Raw genomic sequence first — 26,235 nt, forward strand, 5'->3', positions numbered from 1 at the left:
CATGCATTCAGCACATCGGGCAGTGAGCACCCTTCAGCACTTGTTGTTTCTGTAGCAGGTACAGGTTTTAAAGGATCAGGTTGCTAGCCTAAGGCCCAACCCTTCTCAGAGGGTGCACAGTGCACTTGCATCCACACACTCACATCTAGGGCCAATTTAGAGTGTCCAGTCCACTTACTACATTTCTTTGGAATGTGGGAGGAAACCCACATGAACACAGGGAGGGCATGCAGATTCCAAACAGAAGGCACCCCAACTGAGACTCAAACCAGAGAACCTCTTGCTGTGAGGCAACAACACTAACTACTACACCATCCTTCAGATTGTATATAACACAGCTTTAATGTTGTAACAGTCAGATGATTTATCTGAGAGAAGTTAGTCTATTACAGCAGTTAAATGTTCATTTTTATGTAATCATTACTAATACTTTCTATATGAATTACATTTTTATAAATTAGTTGTTCAGGTACTGATCATGTTTGCTGAATTCCCTTACAACATCCTTGCATTAACCATAAAAATGTATTACCATTTCTGAATAATGCAGAAATCTTAACATACAAATTGTAATTCCTGGCAATTGTTACTTTTTAACTTATGTGACAGCTTTTTTCTTGTTTGATGGATAGACATATATACAGATTTATTGAATATAGTTTATTTATCTATGAACCATTTTGAAGCATAATTGTGAAGTTCTCACAACAGGCTGTAACATCATTAGACTAGACAGAGTTATCAAATGAGGCAATGGTGTTGCTGTTATGTTTGAAGACAACCTGAAAGTCATACAACTAACCTGCACCCTGCCTATCCTACCCAACTCTGAAATATTGGCTAACCGCCTTGAAATATATCCTAACAAAGCAATAATTATCATAGTTACCTACTTTCCTCCTGGCAAAAACCTTCTCATCTTAGCAAATCTATTTTGCTGGTCAGCTACCAAATTCACCCAAGAAACTATTGTGCTTGATGACTTTAACCTGGATTGGCACACCTGCACATCAAATAACCCATCCAATTTTGTAAATCTCTTCAACTTCACCAAAACCGTAACCTGTCCAACCCATATAGACAAACATTTCAACAAGCAGTCAACATTGGACTGGATAGTAACTTACAAACCTAACCTAAGTTTCCTAGCCGGTTGCCTACCTGACTCTCTTAGCGACCACTCTCTAACCTTTCTTTACAGGATTTGCATGCATACCCAAAGCAACATCTTTTATAAATACATCATTACCAAGAAAAACTTCTCCCCCACTACTTTTCACCTCCTACTCCAACAATGTGACTGGACCCCACTTAAACACCTACAGTTAGATGCTGCTGTTCAGTACTTCAATGAAACCTTCCTTACAATTCTTAATAATCTTGCCCTCACTAGAAAAGTTCACACTAAAACTATGCCCCTCCTGTGACTAATTAAAGACACCAAACTAATAATGAAGTATAGAGATAAAGCATAGTCAGGTTACCATACATCCAAAGTCAAATCTGACCTCTTAACTTATCAACAACTAAGAAACTTAACAAAAAAACAGATCAAAAAGACAAACATAATTCCAATCCTGTCAACAGAAATACCAAAATAACCCCCAAAAATTCTGGCAATCCATCAATCAGCTCCTCAACGCCGGTTGGACCCCAACCACTCCCGCAATCACTTCAAACAACCTAGACCCTATTTCAACTCCATTCAACTCCCACTTTATCAACACTATCACCTTCCTACTAGACAAACAACTAACCCAGCCACTAACTGTCCCCACCCTGGACCCAGATAATCACAACCCCTTTTCCTTCACACGTATACAAACTAATTATATAAAGACTCTTTTAACCAAACTTAAACCCTGCTGCATAGCTGCAGATAAACTCCCAAATGAAGTTCTAAAACTTGCCTCTCCTTCAATTGCCTACCCCATTTCTATGTTGATTAATTGTTCTTTTAAAAAACAATATGTTCCAGTTCTATGGAAAATATCTCACATCATATCCATCCACAAAGGTGGCCCCTCCAAAGAACTAACTATTGTCCCATAGCCATCCTTTCCCCCCTTGCAAAATTCTTAGAAAAATGCATCCACAACCAACTCATTAGCTACTTCCTTTATAATAATCCCCTTTCCAATTCTCAGCATGGCTTTAGACCTAAACATAGTACCAGCACTGCCCTTCTAACCTTCACCAACACAATCCATCATCTCATGAATGAAGGCCAGCTTGTTTGTTCCATCTTTCTTGATATGTCCAAAGCCTTTAACACCGTATCCCACCAGATACTATTTAATAAACTGTCTTCCTATGTCCTGAGTTCATCATCATAAACTTGGTTCCATCACTATCTTTCCAATCGACAACAGGCTACAACATGGAAAAACTCCCTTCTCCTTTTCTCCCCATCTCTGTGGGTGTACCCCAAGGTTCTATACTTGGTCCTCTTCTCTTTATCATATTCACAAATGACCTTAGTTCTGCAACTCAACCAGCCTCCATAGTACAGTATGCTGGTGATGCTACCCTAATCTGCTCTGCCTCCTCAACCCCAGAACTCCAACTAAAAATGCAATCATCTCTTCTGGACGTTGAAACATACTTCTCTCAACACCAACTCATTTTAAATCCCAACAAAACCAAAATTATAGTTTTGAGTAACAAAAATCCCAAACCTTCCCAGTCCCCCCTCTCTCAATCTTCTCCACAAATGGAACCAAGATAGTCCCCATAAACCACACTAAACTTTTAGGTGTTACCATAGATGATAATCTCAAATTTGATATACATATTGCTCAAACAATCAAAAAAGTCCACATCAAACTAGGCACCCTATACAGGGTCTATATCACTTCGTTGAAACGACAGAAGTTCGAACATCATATGTTCAAACTTCTAACCTCGAAGTGCAAAACCACCGAAGGCTTAGAACAGCGATTTTTCCCCTGGGAAAAAAATTGCTGTTCCAAGAAACACACACACAACACAAGCATACCAAAAAAAACAGCAATCCACACACATACGCTTAAAATCCTACATCTAACCCTACACTAAACTGTACATACACTACTATCTATCCACTTACCTTAACCCAAACCCTAACCCTAAAGTCAGTCACTATCGCACACTCACCTGACCCGCGCCCTAACCCTAACTCACCTATCCCGTCCCAACCATAAAGTCTGTCACTATCGCACACCCACCTCACCTGTGCCCTAACCCTAACTCACCTAACCCATGCCCTAACCCTAACATCCACACAATCGCACACTTTCCTGAACCCGACCCATAACTTTCCACCACAGTGCTGAAAATCGCGAAGCCACAGAAATGGCTGTGTGCCATGGCTTCGCGATAATCAGTTTTCGAACTTCACAGTTCGAACATATGGTGTTCGAACTGCTGAAGTTTCGACGAACTGATAGGAACCCCCCTATACAGGGCCAAACAATACCTAACTCCCAATGCCAGGCTAGCCACTGCTCGCTCACACCTGCTATCCTCCCTCCTGTATGGCTCTATCATATTTACAAACCTTCAAAAATCGGACCTCAACAACCTAGAATCATGTTACAATAAGATTGTTAATATGCCACTAATCATCTGCACAGATCTCACCACTGTTCAGCTCTCTCTAAGTTAAAATGGCTACAGCTCCCCAACCTTTTATCATTTAAGCAACTAACCTTAGCCCACAAAAATAGTCTATCATTCTAGCAACTGCCCTGCTATCTCCCACTTAGTCCAACCTAGTACTAATCTTACATCTCTCAGATCTTCGAACAAACTTTTGCTAAAGGTTTCCAACTCCCACAACTATTATGTCGACTCCCTCTATTCGCACAAAATAGTCAAACTATGGAACACTCTTCCAGAGACCATAGCAAAAAACCCTAACCACAATCATTTCAAAACACGCCTAAAGGAACACCTTGCTAGTCATTGGTTGTGCTCTTGCCACTATCCAGAATAATTATTTACCCACTTCTATTACTTTTCTCAGCATAATTTGTATCCTATGTTATCTTAATTTGTTTTAGTACATAAACCTCCATTGCTTGCATTGTACTATTGCTTGTATCTGCATTATTCTTTGTATTGTGCTACTGCTTGTATTGTTCTATTGCTTGTATTGTATTATTCCTTGTATTGTATTATTGCTTGTATTGTTGTATTGTATTATTGTGGAGCTTTTCTCCCTGGGTCTCTGCTAAAATGGGTCCCTTGCCCAGTCAGACACTACCCAGTTAGCACATGTAATAAATAAATAAATAAATAAATAAAAATGTTTCACGTCAGCTTCCCTTCTGTGAATATCAATTGTTTCCTCTGATACTTTACTGTTATACCTGCAGTATTTGCAAGCTCTGCTCCTTTTAAGTCATATGTTTCTCTCGAGTTCTCAAGTTGTAAATATTTAGGCCCCGAATTTCACCTCGGCTCTTCCTATGGTTCGCTTTTATTTCTGCCACGTTGTCATTTGTTCTTTTCAGATTTCTTAGTACTTTTTGCCATACTCTTATCACTGTTTCTCCCAAAATTCGCAGTTGTTTCTCCCACATTTCTTAGCTCAGTTCCTCCCTGAGCTTCCATATGTTCTTCTGGCATTTGTCCATTGTTCCACGACAGGATTCCTTAGCTCTGTGTCTGAGACTGTGTTCTTCTGCTAGTTTACAGCTCTCTCTCACACTGGCTACTGGAGATCCTTATGTGGTACTTCCCATTCTGTGCCTAAACAGTTTTGTCAACAGTTTTAATCCCAACGTTTATCTTTTAATCCTACATGTATTACTCCCACTCATGCTGTTTCACTCAGCTCTGTACAGACACTACCCATTTGCACACCTTACTCTGAAAGATTTCCTTGCATGAAACAACAGGCTGACTAAATTTCTTCTGTTTTAATTTGCAGTGTAATTATTTCACAGTGCACATCACCATTCCTCTACTTATGCAATGGATAATTTAATACAAACAAAATAAATAGCCACCACTGCCCAGTGCACCAAATAAGAAATGGATGTCTTCTTGGCTTCTTTGTAGGGAAACTGCACATCATGTGAAGGTAGAAATGACATGAAAGAGTATGCCAATATCCGCTCTGCTATGAAGATTCTACTTTTCTCCGATTCTGAAAACTGGGATGTTTCCAAGATCCTAGCAGCTATTCTACATTTTGGAAACGTGGAATTTGAAGGTAATGTTCATGCTATAATAGTGTAATGAAAAGTATTGTGAAATGTATGGGAATTAACTATTTTCTTTTTATTTTCAGCGACATGCTATGATAATCTGGATTGTTGTGACATTGTGGACTCCAGTAATTTTTCAATGGTTGCCAAGCTGCTCGAGGTATGTTACTACAGTTATAATAATAAAAACGTTTTGTTTGTCTATATTCTGGTGGAGTTATACTAGGATAATGCATATCCTTGTTCTTAGTGGTTTGCACCTTCTCATGCAGATGGTATAAAGAGAAATGAATAGTAGTAGTAGATAGCTTACATCATGTGACTATGCAGAATTTTTATTGGCTGAATCAATAAGCTTTCAAAGACAATAACAACCCCACAGAACCTCATATATATAATGTCTATTATAAAAAAGTAGCAGCACTCTGCACCTGTGGATATTATAGAAGATTATGATTGAGTCTCCAATCATAACTGACTTATTATATGTTCTAGACATGCATGATGAGAAATTTGTCTCAAGAGCGAAGCTCAAGAGGTAAGTCTTGGCATCCATGTTGAGTACACATAATAAAAGGTTATGATCTGGAACCTGATTATAATTCTTTGTAGAGCATGAAGCTTTATCTGCACCAGGGAGGGTGGCCTAATGGTTAAGGTGTTTGCCTTGCAAACACAAGATGCAGGGTTTGAGTCTCACAAGAGACAATTGGCTAGGCTTAAAATGGCTCACAAGTGCAGTTAGCTTAGTACTAATCTATGAACCTATGAACCTAAAAAAAAGAACAAATTGTTTTACTGGCATTGATAGCCATTAAAGCGCTTAGCAAGTGCTGTCATACAGACAACAGCACTTCTATCAGCTTATTTCCGTAAGAACTGGGGGGGAGGTTGAGACAAGGGAAGAAGATCGGGGACAGTTTTTAAGCATCAAACCATTAATGGGACAACAGGCTTTGCATTTTATGAACAATAACAACAGTGAAACTGTATTTCTCTCATTTTTAACTGCCAAACTGTAATCTTTATGACAGAGCAAAAATATGAGACAGAATACTCAGGGATAGTTGAGAGGCAAGGAAAGTCCCTTGTATAAGACCCAGTCATAACATCGCTTAGGGGGTGTTTGGGGCGGAGTAAAAATTGTTACACTTACCTCTAAGATATGTTCTGGTGGGGTTTCACACTAGAGAAGCACTTTACATATTTTTTTCTTGATATTGTAGTATAATTGTGGCACTCCATGCACTACATAAAGTTTACTTTTATTTTTCATAACTCATTACATTAAGACTCATTACACTGAGCCCAACAGACTGCCACATGCAGTACTTCCCAAGCAGCAAGCGTTAATGTTAGTGAACTAAATGCACGCAAGTCAGTTACAGCTATTTTTTTGTTGTTGTTTCTTTCTTTCTTTCGTTCTTTCTTTGTTTTTTTTTTTGTCTGCAGCCATACACTGCTCTGATATATTTCAAGTCTGAGATCTCACAATTTCAGTGAAAATTTTAACAACATTCTTTTCCTTTTCTCAGGGCTTACACTAATACACTAGGGTACCTAAATATAATTTGGAAATAGCGTGTCACTCTGAAGAAACTTAGAACAAGCTTCACTCAACAAAGTATCACTGTGATGGTAAAACAATTCAGACTGATTCAGACTGTAGATGACCAAATATTGATATGTAACAACTCCAAGTAATCCCATAGTATTTTAGGTTGCTGGACTTAACGTATTGTAAAATGTGCTCTTTCTTTGACTAGGTCGGGTGCCTCACTTCTGACAGAGTATACAGCAGTCTAGCAAAATATATACCCTAGAGTTTAAATCGTAATTAGATAAAATTGTAATGGAAGCTATGTCCTACAGCATCCAAATTCTACGTATAAAGTGCTCATTTCTAAATGACAGAAAACAGGTCAAAGAAAATAGGACAGCTGTAGCATTATTCACTGAAATATCTACACCTAGTGATTACAGTGTCCTGCATTCCAAGAGACATAAAATCATGGATTACAAAATTATGCAAGAAGGAAAATGAAAAATATGGAAGAAATAAACCCACACTGGTCTAAAAGTAGTAAAGGTAGGGCTGACTAAAAAGAATTTACATGCATACTTAAATGTGCTACCAATATTGTCTACAGGAACAGCAGAAGGACATAATCCTGGAGAGTTCATAGTTCATTAACAGGCTAACTGCCCTTATAAGTTTAATCAGTTACCCTACTTTAAAATCAAACCTCAACCTGACATCTTTAATGTAAGCATCCAAACCATTATGCCAAACTCACATCTTGTATTTTAAGTAGAGCACTCTTGGCAAATACCAAAGACTGAAGCAATATTAATTTCATGAACTTTAATTGTATTCTGTCACACTAATGGGTCCATTCCTGCCACAGTATTAGAAATTCTAAACATTCAGAGAAAATAAATGAAAGAAAGGTAAACATATCTGTGAAGAGTTTTTTTTTCCAAGAGTCTTTTAACTTTGAGATAGACTGAAAGTAAAATGTTGGGCTTAGAAGGTTATCATTAGGAGTGCTGACATGAGAGGAATTAATTGTATTTAGACTTGGCACAGTGGGTGGGTTTGTGATGAAGTTTATACATTTCTTTAGGAAGGAAGTGGTTGATGGGTTGCAATGCTTTGATGAAGGTTAAGCTGTCAAACTAAGTCTCATCTCTGATAGCATACCAAAACGTCTTGGGTTTTGAGGTTGTGACAGTCAAGGCTTACGGGTTTTACTTCCTTCCATCAAACATTTACTAGACCAAATAAGCATCATGGTGTTTGAATCTCACCACTGATACCCGTTAATATACTAACTGCAATTGGCCTTAAGAGTGTATGGTAAAGGTATACTGCTGGCGTGGGTAATAGCCACATCCTACCACACACAAATGTTTTTTACACTGTACACCTATTCAGAGTTATAATTAATGACTTCCTAGGATTTTCCATACTTCAGGCTGTCTGATGCCTTCCTGTACAATCTTGCTGAGCGTAATTAAAACCTGTCCAAAATTACTTTGCACACACTCACACAATATTTTCTAAAATGGGTGAGTAGGTGGAAACTCAAGAAAAACAGTAGCTTATATAAGTTCATTACAGTTTTCCTCACAGAAGCCACCATTTCATATTAATTGCTGAGACATTTATTTTGCATTGTTAATAAATTAAACCAAACCAGAACCACAAAATGATGACAAAACTTTTAATTCAACACATCCACAATAAGCACTTTTATCCACAAAGGACTTCTTCAGACTGTATAATGTGTTACAAAAAAATACAGTCATTAAATACACATGATCTATGATGTCACATGACATAATTGTTTCCTTTTAAGGAAAGCAATGAACTCCTTCCTGTCATTCAAACCAGGTGGATGGCAAACATTCAGTTTTACTTGCCATTCATACTCCTTCTACTTCAATTCTTCTTCTGCATCACATTTTTTGCCTGTTTCCAAAACTTCATCCAAAACACAAAACTTAAAATTTACTTTGCACTTTCTTGAGTTATCTTAATAATGTTTGTTCTTTTCTTAAATTTACTTCTATCTATGATGGAGTGACTGTTAATTTTTTAGACCTTAATATTACCAAGGTTAATGGCAAGTTGGTTACAGCTATTCATAAGAAGCAGGTTCAAAACAATTCTTTTTTGCATTATGATAGTATGCACCCCAAAAAGACCAAAACAAATCTTGTCAAAGGTCAACTGACTAGAGTACACCATCTAACTAATTAAGACCATACTTTCAGTAAGGAATGTATGAGTCTGTGGTAAGTTCATCAGCAGAGGGTATCCCAAAAATGATGTAGAACTCTGCTACAGAGAAATTGTTAAGAATAGGAGTGATGGGGTAGTAATAGCAAAAAAAAGAGGGAAATAAAAGATTTCAAAACTTCTATGCAACTTACTAACAGTGTTGATGCTCATACCATAAAAAATATTATAAAAGACAATTGGAAATTTTTAAAGTGCAGTACTGAAGTAGGTCAAAAGGTGGGGGATGCTCCAGTCTTTGTGCAGAAAAAAGGTAAAAGCCTTAAAAATGTATTTCAGAGTCAGTTAAGCAGTAAAGTGTTAAAATGCAGCAATCCAGGAATGTACAAGTGTTTAATGTGCAGTTTATGTGATTTGTTGTTGACTGAGGTCAAAGATATTAAAGTGGGTACTGCATGAGTGCATATAAAAGGCAGATACACTTGCAAATCAAGATATGTAGTGTATTTGATTGCTTGTATGTCATGTACTGCATTTTATGTAGGGCGTACAACAAGAGAATTAAATAAAAGAATGTGTGAGCACAAGTATGCTGTAAGTGTGCACGATGATAAAAATGCTTTAAGTAAGCATTATAAGGACAACAAGTGCAAAGTAAATTTTAAGTTTTGTGTTTTGGATGAAGTTTTGGAAGCAGACATAAAATTTGATGCAGAAGAAGAATTGAGTTGGAAGGAGTATGAATGGCAAGTAAAACTGAACGCTTGCCATCCACCTGGTTTGAATGACAGGAAGGAGTTCATTGCTTTCCTTAAAAGGAAAAAATGATGTCATGTGACATCATAGATCATGTGTATTTAATGATTGTATTTTTTGTAACACATTATACAATCTGAAGAAGTCCTTTGTGGATGAAAGCGCTTATTGTGGATGTGTTGAATTAAAAGTTTTGTCATCATTTTGTGGCTCTGGTTCAGTTTATTTTCATTAGTTGTTCCGGATTTTTTGTTTGTTTTTTGTATTTTGCATTGTTGTCATATTTTTATAAATGCTTGATGGTCACTAGGATGTGAAATGTTTGGTTTGCCTTGTTCCAAGCATTATTCCTTTGCTTAAACTATTCCATGTATTTTCTTTTTCTTTCCACTACCATGCCATACCCTTTTACTAACTACTGATTGGTCAGAAAAATGTCTATTTTGATACTTGCAAAGATTTGTTCATGCCAGATAGAGCTGCCACACTGTTGACTTCAAAGGTTTAAGAAACCTTCTTCATCTGTCAGCCTAGATAGTGATCATGGTGCAGAGGAAAAGAGTCAAAACATTCATATTCTATACTTTCCTCTACATCTAGTTGTCTCATTTTCTAACATGCACCCACAGAAGTCTTTATATGTCGACATTTGGTATTTCAGGGTGGATGGAGGTCTTCATTCTTAAAAGTAGAAGTACCTTAGATTTTCAACTGGGCAGCAGACAGCTCTGACTCCCACAATGACCAATCAGTTATTAACCTCAGCAAAAACTGCTACTGCACAGTTACTCTGCAAAACAAATAAGTACACCACAGTGGCTCCCTGTGTCCAAATAAAACAAGAAACTATATTTGAAACTCTGATTCAGAACAACTATCAAGGAACCAGTACTGGATATTGTAGAAAGCTCAGTAAATCACTGACGGAATCTAGAAAATCACCCACATAGGCTATAGAAGTTTGCCTGGAGTGTAAATAGATGAAACTGAATCAGTGGCACAGTAATTTCTTCATACCACCTAACAGTTCATGTGCCTAGAGATAAATGGATTGATGACATCTAGTGGGCAGAATCTCTTTGGGTCTCAGCCTGGGACTGGGTATTATAGGTTATCCAACTGAAGACACTGTAGAAAACCTGCATCACCATATTCCTTCATCTTCTGCAGGTTGACATCAGGGAACTGCGCAAAAGCTTAATAAACCACTCGATCATTATCCGAGGTGAAAGTGTGAGAACACCATTAAACCGAGAGCAGGCATATGACAACCGAGATGCCTTTGTAAAGGTAAATAGACTGGAATTCTGTAATAATTCAGAGTAAGTCAATGTTTGGAAAGGCTGTCTAACAGAATGCTAGTCAATGTGGTAGTATGTTTCTGTAGCAGTGCATACATACTGTAAGGATTTTGGAAGTATGTGTTACCATCTGATGGCTTGTCAATACCTTAGATCAGTTTTCTGTATTTTTGGTACAGCTGGTGAGTTCCACTTGACATCTCAGAGTAGCTAAAATTGTGAAACATTTGTGAATTGCCTTGGCTTAGATATGAAATTTTGAGAAGAGTCAAGGGGAGAAGACTGAACACTTCATGGGCAGAGTTGTTTACTGGAGACAGGATTGATTTTTTTCCCCCAAACAGAGTAGTGGCATGAAATGATCTCAGCAGTCCGTCACCTACTATTCTCTTAACACACACACACACACACACACACACACACACACACACACACACACACACACACACACACACACACACACACACACTGTTTATACAAAATCATATAATGCACTGTAGTCCTATACGCATATGTCTATACAATCACAAACACACCCACACATATGCACATGTACACTTTCACAATCATATAAACAGTTACCAGGAAATCCACACTCAGCCTTGCACACAATCACATGTTTTTAAGTGTACACACATGGAGATACATGCTAATATACACAACCATACCCACGAATGTCTAAACCTACTTATATAAACTCACACTTCCACACATACTGTTACTCATTCAGAGAGTCATATTTATAAAATCATACACTTGCAATCACAAATGCATACACATGCACACACAAACTCACTCACTTGAATGAACACAGTCTCTCACATACACTTGTATAATCATACTCAACTCATCCTTAAGACTCATATGGACAACCACATGCACACAAAGTCATTTTCATACAAAACGCATACATAGGCACACTCACACTCACACACACACACACACACACACACACACACACACACACACACACACACACACACACACTGATATAAATGTGTGTGCTCACAAGTAGAAACTCAGTTACACAAGCAGATATTCTCACTCACAAATTTAGTCACACATTCATAAACACACACACCCCTTCACAGTCTGTTCCTGTCACAGATAGAAACACACACACACACACACACACACATATGCACACACGCACACACACACACACACACACACACACACACACACACACACACACACACACACACACACACACACACACACACACACGGGCATGCATACACTCATATGAGGGCAAACACACACACTCATTCACACATACATAAACCTACTCACATATTACTCACACAGTCGCAGGTATGGATACAAATGCACATATGTGTATATACATTGACACATGCACACCTGCACCCAGACACACACACACACACACACACACACACACACAAACACACAACCTTGTGCATGGTTACACAGACACACACACACACATACTTTCATCTACATGCATGGTCATACAAACATACTTACTTATGCATGTTCGTATACACACACACACAAACACATACACAAATCTAGTCACATATTTTCACATGTAGATACACAGAAAAATGTGGATGCATGTGCACTCACACACACACACACACACACACACACACACACACACACACACACACACTCACTCCGATACAGAGTACAACCACAAAGAAGCTTTCTCATGAAGTCCCACACTCAGTCAAATCCATAGCCGCATTTACAGTTACATACACAATCTTTTGCAGAGCTGTACAAATTCCTGCATTTATGGAGGCTTATAGGCAGTCATGCTGCTCAATGCTAGAAGTCTAAATCTCAAGATGCACTAACTCAAAGCACTCGTCAAAATGGAGAACACCGACATTTGCACTGTAATGGAGACCTGATTTAAGCAGTAGAAAGCACCCCTGCACTACTAGACTATAACTCATTCCACACCTTTCGGACGCAGAACATAGACCAAAGCTCCATAGGTTGTGGTGTCTCCATGTTCATAAAGGATATGCACACCTCCAGACTAGTAGCCCAGCATAATGCATCTGAGATACCTCAGGTACAAATAACATTGGGTAAGACAGCGATTCAGGTTGTAGCCTGCTATAGGTCCCCAACCATGTCCCAAGACTCTCACTCCACATTTCTAAGCACCCTGGAAACTATTAGGGTCCAACCCAGCACTCTCATACTAGGTGACTTCAACTACCCCTTCATCAACTGGGAAAACTACTCATGCACCAATACACTGGCCCAACGTTTCCTGGAATTCATCAATTCCAATGCCCTGGACCAGCTCATTCTTACCCCCACTAGAGGAAGCAACATTCTTGACCTGGTTATTACAAACATGGGCAACCATTTCTCTACACCGATAGTCAATTTCTCCCTGGTTAGATCCAACCACAAACTAATCACCATGGAAATCCACATCTCACCCACACCCCCCACAAAGGTAACCACCATGAAAAACTTTTTCAAAGCTGACTTTGGACTCCTAAAAATAGAGGTGGCTAAATTTACAGCACCCATGTCAATAGAAAATAGATGCATGACTGCTGAATCATACACCAATGCACTGTACAAACGCATACATAAATGCATGGAACTAGCCATACCCAACAGAACCAAGACACACTCCTACAGAAAAGGAAGCTAAACTGGTGGTCCCCTGCCATCAATAAACTCTACAACAGAATTAAGAAACTGTTGCAGAAAAAGGTGAAGTCCCAAGACTGGAAAAACTCCCTTATTAGCCTTGGCAAAAAGCTGAGATCCCTCATTAAAACCTCTAAACCCAGCTATGAAGGCAGAATTGTGGCAGACACTAAAAACAACCACAAAGCCGTCTATAGTTATATCAAGAATCTCCACAGCAATACCAAAGTTTTCTCTGAGTTACTGCACAATGCTACCTCCTATACTGAGCCATCAGATATTGCCAACATGTTGGCCGACAGCTTCAGTACCAACTTTACCCCTCTCTCTCTCCCAAAGGACCAATTAAAATATTGGGGGAATGCCAGGCATCCAGCATTACTGCAGCACAGATTAAAGCTGCATTGTCCAACAATATCCCTGGATGTGTTCTGCATGAACTGCAAAATGAACTGGCACCACATCTGTGTGCCCTGTTCAATCACAGCCTCGCCTCATGCTTTGTCCCTACCAAATGCTGCACTGCTACAATCATCCCTCTCCATAAAGAGGGAGCGACTACAGACCCTGGGAATTATTGCTCCATTAGCCTGATGAGTCTGATATGTAAGGCTATGGAGCACATCATCATGGACCTAATTAACAAGGATATAGGGAATCTCCAAACGCTAGATCCCACGCAGTTTGGTTTTGTGAAAGGTAGATCATGCCTGCTCAACCTGGTTGAGTAAGTCACCAGAGCTGTGGATGAAGGCAAGGCATTTCATACAGCCTACCTCGATCTGGCCAAGGCCTTTGATACCATTTCCCACTCCGGAATTATTGATAAACTCACCAAACTAGGCATCAACCCTTATATCACTAGGTGGGTTGCAAAACTGGATCACAGATAGAACCCGCAGTGTGAAAGTAGCTAACTCCAAGTCAGACTGCTGACCAGTCAAGAGTGGAATCCCACAGGGATTGGTCCTGGGTCCTCTCCTGTTTGGCATCTACTTCTCAGAAGTCCAAGCCAACACGGAAGGACTCTGGCTGACCAGGTTCGCAGATGACTGCAAGCTGGGAGACATTATTAACTCCCCAAGTGATGTAGACATCCTACAGAGAGGCCACACTGAGACCAATGACTGGTGTTGAAACCATGGCCTTAAGCTTAATGCCAAAAAATGTGTCGTCATCTCCTTTGGGAAAAATTCAGTTCCACTAATTACCACATCAATGGGAGCCCACTAAACACTGAAGGTGTTATAAGAGATCTGGGGATGCAGGTTGACAACAGCCTCTCCTTTGACCACCACATTGCCACTGTAATCAGAAAGTCCTTCTATGTGGCACATCTCATTACCAAGGGTTTTGCATCCAGGAAGAAAGAGGTCATCATCTGTCTCTACTCTTTCCTCATTAGGCCAATTATTGAGTATAATGCCCCATTTGGCATGTACCTCATTAGACACATGCAACAGCTGAAAAGGCCAGAAAAGTACCTCACGAAGAGGATTCTAGGCCTTAAACACATGTCCTACATGGACAGTCTCAAATAACTTCAGCTATTCTCCATCTCATATCATCTACTAAGAGGCAATCTCTGCTTGACTTACAAAGCCATGTCTGACCCAGCTCTGTTAGAAATGCTACATCTAAAGAAATCCCAGCCCCTCAGCACCACACGCTCCAGAGACCTCACCCTCATTACCACAATCAACAGAACATGCTGGAAGGACAGGTTCATAACCCAGAGACTGCCCATGCTTTGGAATAGACTTCCCATACATGTCAAGCAGAGCACCTCACTGGCCCTCTTCAAGAGAAATCTTGATGAGTGGATGGAAAATAGAAAGTTCACCCCAGGGATCACTCCAGTGGCTCTAATTGATAGAGGCACTGGGAACTAATGTCGGGCGGCACAATGCCAGGGCACTTCTCTATTTGGTTGGCTTGTAAAGGCTCCAGGGCCATTAGCCTAGTACACACCTATGAACCTATGAACATGCACACACATTCACACATATATACATTGTTACATACATGGCTACATATACACAAATCAAATATCAAAAGCATGTGTGAACAAACATCCAGATTTAATTGTTCCACTGCAGAGAGTTTCTCTCACAAAGTAACAGCTACAAAATCATAATCAAAGTCACATATACATGCAATCACACGGATTACATTTTTACACAGTTAAACCTTCATATTGCCATAAACACCATCTGCCATATACATACAGACACTAGGAAACCAAAAATGAGCATTAAATGTTGCGAGTCCTCAGAAACAGTTTATTGAAATAAAAGTTTAACGCTTTCGTCAATACAATTGACTTCTTCAGAACAAGAAAACATCATTCAAAACTGTTTTAAATAATGAGTACTATATAATAATTGGTTCTCCTTCCACCAATGGTATAACTTAATATTCCTGTTCATGAATATTAGATACAACTCATGAATATTAAGTGCATGATGTTGAAAAGCACCCCAGAGACTTATTCTTATAGTGCAATATTTTAAAAAATATAAAAGAATCGACCTGAACTCTAGAAAAGATTACTGCAGTGTTGTCAACATTCAACAAAGCTTTCATAAATATAAAAATATTGAAATGCAATGTTATGATATGTTATATATAGAAAAAAATGCATATAACTGATAGTTATAAAACTGTTAAACTTGTCCTGCCTTCTCTTTGAGAATAGGCAGAATGGTCAAATGCTCATTTCAACCTGGGGGGAAATCGGCAGCTAACCTTAGTTGCCATAATAATTCTTTTTTATTTAAAACATTTTGCCAATCTCCACCCCTGGCTTCTACATGAACAAAATCAAGAATAGCAAACTTAAAACCACAAAAATCAACACACGACATATTGTGTTTATATAAAGCATTAGTTTCCTTTTTGCTTTTTATGTTGTATAAATGTTCATATATCCTGGTTTTAAATAGCCTCTCTGTCTTTCCGACATAAAAAGAAGAACAGGTATTACACATAGCAATATACACTAGCTTGCTGGAAAGACAATTGCCCCTTCTCAGAAATACAATACTTTTGTTCTGATTCTCAATATTAATGGAGCTATCCTGCAGAATATATGAACAATAAGACCATTTACCACAAGGTCTACTCCCACTAAGTTTCATCTGTGCACCTTGATGGTTAGTACCTCTCTCTAAGACTGATTTTAAATTGGGACCTATTTTAGTAGAACATATAGGTTTGTCACCCACCACCTGAAACACTTCACTGTTGGTTTTGAAAATGTTCCAATTTTTGCATATTATTCCCTTAACCTGAGAATACAATGGACTATATTGGACAACACATGCTTGCTGAAAATCAGTTTTATTATCATTGTCAGTCCTTCCTGTTATATTATTTATTGTATTTAGTCCCTTACCCAACAATGATGTATATTTTTTGCCCCATTCATCCAAGACACCTGTAAGAATATGATCAATGAACTCCCCTGGATAACCCCTTTCAAGGAACATGTCCTTCAAAAAAGCAAATTCCTTGATCACGTCACTTTTTAACGATGTCATCCTAGCAATCCTGATAGCCTGACCTTTGATAATGCTTTTCGTCTGGAATATAGGATGATGGCTATCGAAGTGTAAATAACTGTTACAGAAGGTATTTTTACGATAAATTCTAGGAATGAATTTATCTTGGTCCTTTAATATCTTAGTATCTAGGAAATTAATCTCCTGGCCATGAAAATCAAAAGTGAATTTTAAAAAGTTAGTGGTTTCATTTAAATATTGGATGAATGATGGTATAATTTCAGGGGTTCCTTTCCATAAAATAAAAAATACCTTTGATACGAAATATGAATCTCATTCTTAGAACATGGAGAATAGTTTTATTATGAAAAACTGGAAAAAAGGCTTCAGAAGGAAGTCAACGACCTGAATGAAAAGATTTTCAGTGATTTATTGTTCACTCAATATGAGAGTTTTTATTATAAAATTATTAGTAGAGTTGAAAAGAAATGTGATAATATATTCAACAAAAAAGTGAAAAAGTTGGATAGAGATTTTAGACAGTATAAGCAATGTAAGGTGTATCCTATAGATTAGTTTTTAGTTATGAAGGTGAGGATGGTCATACAACTCGTGCACCCCACGATGAGGGTGATGTTGATAATGTAAATTTTGATTTGACATGTGAATGGAAATTTTAGGGATGAGGATGGGGTTAATTTAGTGGATTATCTACTTCCGAGACGCTCAGAAAGAATAGCCAGTCGCAAACAAGAGACATATCAAACTTACAGCAAAATAGCACAACAGCACAAAGGTCTTTCCAGGTGGTAGATGCACCAGACTCAACCGAGTAAAAAAATAATGTTCGACATACATTAAACGGGTTTCATATATATAATTATACTGGAACTATTATTACTGAAGAATTTTTTTCTCTATTCTCTAAGGGATTCAAATTTGTTCCCACTAAAATATCGGATATAGCAGGAACAATGGTGGACTTACAATTGTATTTGAGAAAATTAAATTTAAAAATAACGTTTTCAGATAAGGATATTAATAATCCTACCAAGAACTGTAATAAAATATTCAAGAAAAGTAGTATTTGTAACCCCCTTCTCATCCACTTATTACTGCTTTTGAAAAAAATAGTTAAGGAAGATATTTATAAGATGTGGGGGGAGAAAAGAAGAATATTTTCAAATTTAAGTCAAAAAGAAAAAGGTTTGTTGAAAAATCTAAGAGAAGATAGGAGTATACGCATCATGACACCTGACAAGGGTGGAGGAATTATATTATATAACTCCGAAGATTACACCAATGTTATGCAGGATATCCTGTTTAATGTTGAAAATGATTCTCCATGTTCTAAGAATGAGACTCATATTTCATATCAAAGGGTGGATAGTTTTTTTGTATGAATATCTTATGGACCAAAGGATTTCTAAAACAGAGTATGACTTTCTTTTGAATTCACATCCTAAAATTCCTGTTTTGTTTAGTATACCCAAGGTACACAAGAACCTTGAAAAACCACCCTTTAGGCCGATTGCAGCAGCTGCAGGTTCCAAAATGCATAATTTATTTATTTATTTATTTAAATTTGTTGACCGGGAGTGTCCGACTGGACGTGGGTCCATTTTCAGCGGAGGCCCGGGGAGAAAAGCTCCACAGTAAAATAAACAGACAGTAGTTACATTGGATTACATAGTGATTAACAATTTAACACAGAAATTACTTACAACATATTTACAGATGAAGAACATAGTACATCAGTAGACAACTAGAATCTTTATCTGTGAAGTACATAACAGGCATTAACAAATGTAACAATGAGAAGTTCCTGCTGTATAATAAGTACTAGGCTTATGAGCATCTGAGCTTGCTATCATCAAGGTAGTTAGTGGAGGTGAAAGAAAGGTAGTAGTTGGATGGGGTGGATGATATTAGAGTGGGAGTTGCAAGGGCATAGCCAGCATGTTTTAGGTGCGCTTTTAATAAAGTTTTGAAGTTGGTGCATGATGGTACGGAGGTAATTGTGGGTGGGAGTGAGTTCCATAATTTGGCTATGGCACAAGAAAATAGTGCTTCACCAGCAGAGTTATTGGCTTTAGTGATCTGCAAGTGATTTTTGTTGCTGGATCTTAGTGGTCTGGTGGTGCGATAGGGTTGGAGTAGATTCTGGAGGGATAGGACATTTAGTGGATGGTTTACTAGTTTGTGGGCGAGTGAGAGTTGATACCACTGAAGGAGGTGAGGCAGTTCAAGCCAGCCCAGTTCAGCAAGTGAGAGGCGATAACTTGGCGATATATGTAGATAGGAAATTAAAACATATTGTAGAACAGTTTCCACATCTAATAAAGGACTCCTGGGATTTTCTTGGTCAACTAAAAAGTGAACTGTGGTGTCCCAATTGTTTTTTCCTCACTATAGATGTCCAGGATTTATTCTCATGTATTCCAAAGCAGGAAAGATCAAGGTTTTTTGAAGAAATACTCTTTACTTGTTCCTTTTTGACTTCCGATGAAATTAGTTTAACATGTGAACTTATGAGTCTTATCCTAGAAAACAACTATGTATATTTTGAGGGGGAGTACTTCCAACAATTAAAGGGAGTTGCGATGGGAGCGGCCTGCGCCCCTTTGTATGCTAACCTGGTCCTTTTGGGTTGGGAAAGAGAGCATGTTTTTCAAAGTGAGTTTTTTTCTAATGTATTATTTTACAGCAGGTTTTTGGATGATATTTTTATTTTATGGAAAGGAACCCCTGAAATTATACCATCATTCATCCAGTATTTAAATGAAACCACTAACTTTTTCAAATTCACTTTTGATTTTCATGACCAGGAGATTAATTTCCTAGATACTAAGATATTAAAGGACCAAGATAAATTCATTTCTAGAATTTATCGTAAAAATACCTTCTGTAACAGTTATTTACATCATCCCTAAAATTTCCACCTTCACATGTCAAATCAAAATTTACATTATCAACATCACCCTCATTGTGTGGTGCACGAGTTGTATGACCATCCTCACCTTCATAACTAAAAACTAATTTATCTATAGGATATACCTTACATTGCTTATACTGTCTAAAATCTCTATCCAACTTTTTCACTTTTTTGTTGAATATATTATCACATTTCTTTTCAACTCTACTAATAATCTTATAATAAAAATTCTCATATTGAGTGAACAATAAATCACTGAAAATCTTTTCATTCAGGTCGTTGACTTCCTTCTGAAGCCTTTTTTCCAGTTTTTCATAATAAAACTATTCTCCATGTTCTAAGAATGAGATTCATATTTCATATCAAAGGTATTTTTTATTTTATGGAAAGGAACCCCTGAAATTATACCATCATTCATCCAATATTTAAATGAAACCACTAACTTTTTAAAATTCACTTTTGATTTTCATGACCAGGAGATTAATTTCCTAGATACTAAGATATTAAAGGACCAAGATAAATTAATTTCTAGAATTTATCGTAAAAATACCTTCTGTAACAGTTATTTACACTTCGATAGCCATCATCCTATATTCCAGAAGAAAAGCATTATCAAAGGTCAGGCTATCAGGATTGCTAGGATGACATTGTTAAAAAGTGATGTGATCAAGGAATTTGCTTTTTTGAAGGACATGTTCCTTGAAAGGGGTTATCCAGGGGAGTTCATTGATCATATTCTTACAGGTGTCTTGGATGAATGGGGCAAAAAATATACACCATTGTTGGGTAAGGGACTAAATACAATAAACAATATAACAGGAAGGACTAACAATGATAATAAAACTGATTTTCAGCAAGCATGTGTTGTCCAATATAGTCCATTGTATTCTCAGGTTAAGGGAATAATATGCAAAAATTGGAACGTTTTCAAAACCAACAGTGAAGTGTTTCAGGTGGTGGGTGACAAACCTATCTTTTCTACTAAAATAGGTCCCAATTTAAAATCAGTCTTAGAGAGAGGTACTAACCATCAAGGTGCACAGCTGAAACTGAGTGGGAGTAGACCTTGTGGTAGATGTTCTTATTGTTCATATATTCTGCAGGATAGCTCCATTAATACTGAGAATCAGAACAAAAGTATTGTATTTCTGAGAAGGGGCAATTGTCTTTCCAGCAAGCTAGTGTATATTGCTAGGTGCAATACCTGTTCTTCTTTTTATGTCGGAAAGACAGAGAGACTATTTAAAACCAGGATATATGAACATTTATATGACATAAAAAGCAAAAAGGAAACTAATGCTTTATATAAACACAATATGTCATGTGTTGATTTGTGTGGTTTTAAGTTTGCTATTTTTGATTTTGTTCATGTAGAAGCCAGGGGTGGAGATTGGCAAAATGTTTTAAATAAAAAAGAATTATTATGGCAACTAAGGTTAGGTGCCGATTTCCCCCCAGGTTTAAATGAGCATTTGACCATTCTGCCTATTCTCAAAGAGAAGGCAGGACAAGTTTAACAGTTTTATAACTATCAGTTATATGCATTTTTCTATATATAACATATCATAACATTGCATTTTAATATTTTTATATTTATGAAAGCTCTGTTGAATGTTGACACAACACTGCAGTAATCTTTAGTAGAGTTCAGGTCGATCCTTTTATATTTTTTAAAATATTGCACTATAAGAATAAGTCTCTGGGGTGCTTTTCAACATCATGCACTTAATATTCATGAGTTGTATCTAATATTCATGAACAGGAATATTAAGTTATACCATTGGTGGAAGGTGAACCAATTATTGTATAGTACTCATTATTTAAAACCGTTTTGAATGATGTTCTTTTGTTCTGAAGAATTCAATTGTATTGACGAAAGCGCTAAACTTTTATTTCAATAAACTGTTTCTGAGGACTCGCAACATTTAGTGCTCATTTTTGGTTTCCTAGTTTAGTTTTGAGTACTATTGCACCACCTGCTTGGTTTTGGTATATACATATAGACACGCCTTTATGAAAAATTTTCTTGGACAAGTCACACATTTATACCCTCTACAGTCACCAAAGAGTATTTCCTCAAAACTGAGTGACGGCTTTTGCAGATAATTATGCAGCCACTGGATAAGATTGCTGGCCCAGAATAGTCAGTTGTACTGAGGCTGTCATAGAGGTATTGGCAGTTCAAAAATAACATGAAAGCCAATAGAATGCATGTGTAGTTCTGCTAGCTCTGATACATATGAGTGCTTGTGCTTTCATGCATTTGCACACACAAACACACACACATAAATGTATTTCTTTTATTGCAAAATAGAAAAGTTGACTACTTATGACTAACAACTTTATATACTTAAGAGTTAACACAACAGTTGTACATTAACAGCATATAATGATAGAAATTTATAAAATAAACTAGCATTCTCATTTGCATTGAAGGGTTAAGCCAATACAATAAAAGAAGAAGAAATATAAAAGGAAAGAAAAGGGATGTGTCCAAAGAACAATGCTGTTATGCACTGCAGCACATGCATATTAATGCAGGTTAGCCAAACCAAAAACCTGCTCTCCTATCCTTAGCAAAATGAGGTAACTTTGCCACATAGTAGGAAAACAGACCTAAGGTTACATGCACAAAAATTATTACTGATTCTGAGTACAACTTCGGCACATGTTGTTTGTAAATGCTGCATTCAGGAAGGAACATAGACAGAAGTATATATTCTTTTTGCATATGACTACATGTATTTGTAACATGTTGCATGCATGTAAGGCCCTGTCACCGAGTCACATTATTCATCACAGTTCCAGTTTTCTTATACTAAACCAGTGATAGGCAGATCTAAAGTCTCTGTAACAAAATGGGAGAAGAATTTACTGTACCAAGAACTAATTTTGACATTAAATTACCTATACTGCAAAAAAAAAAAAAAAAAAATTCAGTTATATTCTCTTCTTTTTTGCCATTGCAGGGTATTTATGATCGACTTTTCACATGGATTGTCGATAAAATACGTGAAGCAATTTACAAACCTCCCTCTGGCGATTCCAGTGACGACAGAAGATCAATAGGATTACTGGATATATTTGGCTTTGAGAATTTCCAGACTAATAGGTACCATTCAAATTGTGCTGAAAAGGGCAGAGCATGTGAGCGCCATCCATGATGTAGACAGGAAATGAATCTGCAGAGTAGTGAGACAGGTGGTACAATGTTGGTACAAGGAGCACGTGTATGAGACAGTGTGTTTGCAAAAGTCTCAAACAGGATGTGAACTGAATTGGCATGAATCATTCTAGAACATGATCTGTAGATAAGTACTCATAGAGGACAGAGCTAAATCCTTAGATAAGTGACACTATAGGATGTGTCTTTTTCCAGTGGATGCTGTCACTATGGCTGTAAGCAGAGCACACTGATTAATATGTGGATACATACCATTTTGTGCATGCATTCTCTGTACATACACTGTGTGGAGACACTGCCATTTTAATGAATGTCTTATGGGAATAGGGTTATCTGTCAGTAGCTGTCATAGTGACATTAAACTTACAAATGTAGGTAGACACCACTGTGGAAATGGCACTGTCAACACTGTGCGATGGGGAATGAATCTGCAGATAGCTGTTACTGTGTGGGAGGACCCTGCAATTCAACTGTCACTGTAGGATGAGTTTTAAATACACAAGTAATTGTCACTGTGAGATTTAAATTACATTTCTAAATGATGTACAACTGATTTTTTTCTTTAGATAATTGTTACTGCTGATCTAACTGTATTCCTAAACAATTGTCACTATGTGATACAGATTGTACTGAAAGATTTCAGTTACAAGGAGATGTGGGTTTCATTTGTAGACAGTTGTCGGATGTGGCTTGCATTTGAAGATACCTTTTATGGTAGAGTGGGCTGCTGAAAATCATAGCACTAAGATAATAGCTCTAGGTGTATGGTCATCATTGTGGGACATGGGCTGTAATTATAATTAACTGTCACGGTCACTTAGAACTCATCTGTAGAAAATTGTTATGCTAATATGAAGGTTACCCCTCACCTGTCTGTTTTCAGGGACATCCCTGATTTTGACTCAAGTTTCAGCTCTGTTCCTCTTAATCCCACCTAAAACTGATGACTTGTGGAGAAAAGGTGATGGATCTCACTTGATAAATAATAACAATAAATAGACTTATAGACTTGTTTTAATTCTGAAAATGTATATTAATTTACATTCTCTTATCTTGTCATGTCTCAGGTTAGAACTATTTTAAAATTGTCCCTGACTGACTCTGATTATTTCAGGATTTGTCTGATTGGTTGAGTGCTATGTGTGCATCATACATATTACCAAGGGACCCAAACTGAATCTGCAAGTAACTGTCACTGTTGAAATGGTTGTTGTGACACATAGTTTATTTCTATAACTACCTATTATAGCAGGATGCAAAGAGTATCTGTGAGCAGATGTCACTGTGAAATGGAGCTGTCCTTAAAGATAACTGCTGCCATGCAATGTGGGTTGTATCTCTAGGATACCTGTCACACAGAAATGCAGAGTTCTCTTTTCATATCTGTGACTGAGAGAGGGCCCTGTTCCTGGTGATAATCACAAGGGAACATGGGTAATACCTGTAGGTAGTTCTCACAATTTAGTGCAGGTAGTATTTGCAGGCAGCTGTCACTGTGGAACAGAACTGCACTTGTAGAGAATGACCACTGAAAACTGGCATGGCTTTTGTCTGGAGATATCTACTCCTGTGGAATGCAGACTGCACCTCTAGATAATTGTCAGTGTAAGATGGTCCTATCCAGACCTCTCAACCAATTGGGGACAAATTTCAACAGAATCAGGGACAAGTCAAGATAAAATCAGGGACAATCAGGGACACTTTTAAAATATTAGTGCTATTAACTTAAAACATTGACAAAATCAGAGCATATGAATTATTACACATTTTCTGAGGTAAAAGAAGTTTATAACTCTTAATTATTGTCATTATTCATTAAGTGTAATTCACCACCTTTCCTCCAAACGTCACTAGTTAGGAGGGATTAAGAGTGACAGAGTTAAAATTTAAGTCAAAACCAGGGACGTCCCTGAAAATCAGGGACAGTTGAGAGGTATGGTCCTATCCCTCTATTAAATAGTCACTGAAAGGCATGTGTTGTATACTGTCCTATTCCTCTGTTAAACAGTCACTGAGAGGCATGTGTTGAATCTATTGCTACATGTCACAGTAGGATGCAAACTGTCTATGCAGAATCTGTCGATGTGAGATGGGACTGTACCTGCAGACAAAGGCTTCTCTAACACATGGATTGTATCTATAGCTACCTAGCTATAATTGTTATAGACTGTATCTGTGGATGACTGTCATTGTGGGATGGAACTGTATTTGCAGATAATCACAGGAGAACATGCATTGAGTCATGTACATAGCTTTCATTTTTAATTTCTCCACGTCCTTTGGGTTTCTAATACAATGATGGGAATGAACCCCATTCCTAAATCAAAGTATGATTAATGTTCATGAAATTAGTATTATTTCACTCTTTGATGTTAGCCAAAAGTGTTTTTTACAGTACCCACAACATGCCCAGAACTGAGTCCTTTTGCAATTCATATGGAGTTACATATATCAGTAACATATGTAAACATGACTGTCGAGTCTTTTTTATGAGACCCATTGCTGCTACCACTATTGGCACTGTCTGTGCATCCTTCTTCCACATTGCCCTTGTTTCTGCTGAAAATCCAGGTATTTTATCACTTTGTGTCTCTCTGTACATAACACACTGTAATCACTGGGTGTAGCAATGTGAATGATCAATTCTACTTTTGTCTTCTTTTCATAGACTACCATATCTGTTTTTCTTGCTTCCATTTTTTGAACTTTTGATAATGGGTGATCCTATGTGACTCAGTAGCTCAATTTGCTAAATGATATGTATGTCGTTCATTTAGGATGGCGCAGTGGTGGTGCAGCGGTAGCATTGTCACCTCACACCAAGAGGTTCTACGGTTTGATTCTCGGCTGGAGTGCCTTCTGTGTGGAGTCTGCATATTCTCCTTGCATTCATGTAGGTTTTCTCTGGGTACTCCTATTTCATCCCACATTACAAAGACATGCGTCTGGAGTGTTTCTCCCCAGGCTTCT

General features: G+C 37.7%; 1 protein-coding gene across 1 annotated transcript in view; it reads left to right on the forward strand.

The window, feature by feature from the left end:
- Nucleotides 1-26,235, forward strand: part of LOC122801311 (unconventional myosin-VIIa-like) — a 951,466-nt gene that overhangs the window by 140,567 nt on the left and 784,664 nt on the right. Inside the window, 4 exon segments of the mRNA XM_044070855.1 lie at nt 5,047-5,200; nt 5,279-5,355; nt 10,867-10,986; nt 23,051-23,193. Of these exon segments, the coding sequence (XP_043926790.1) occupies nt 5,047-5,200; nt 5,279-5,355; nt 10,867-10,986; nt 23,051-23,193 (494 nt within the window).

Source organism: Protopterus annectens, chromosome 4.part1 (genome assembly GCF_019279795.1).
Source record: "Protopterus annectens isolate FY-2018-M chromosome 4.part1, PAN1.0, whole genome shotgun sequence".
Classification (NCBI taxonomy): Eukaryota; Metazoa; Chordata; order Ceratodontiformes; family Protopteridae; genus Protopterus; species Protopterus annectens.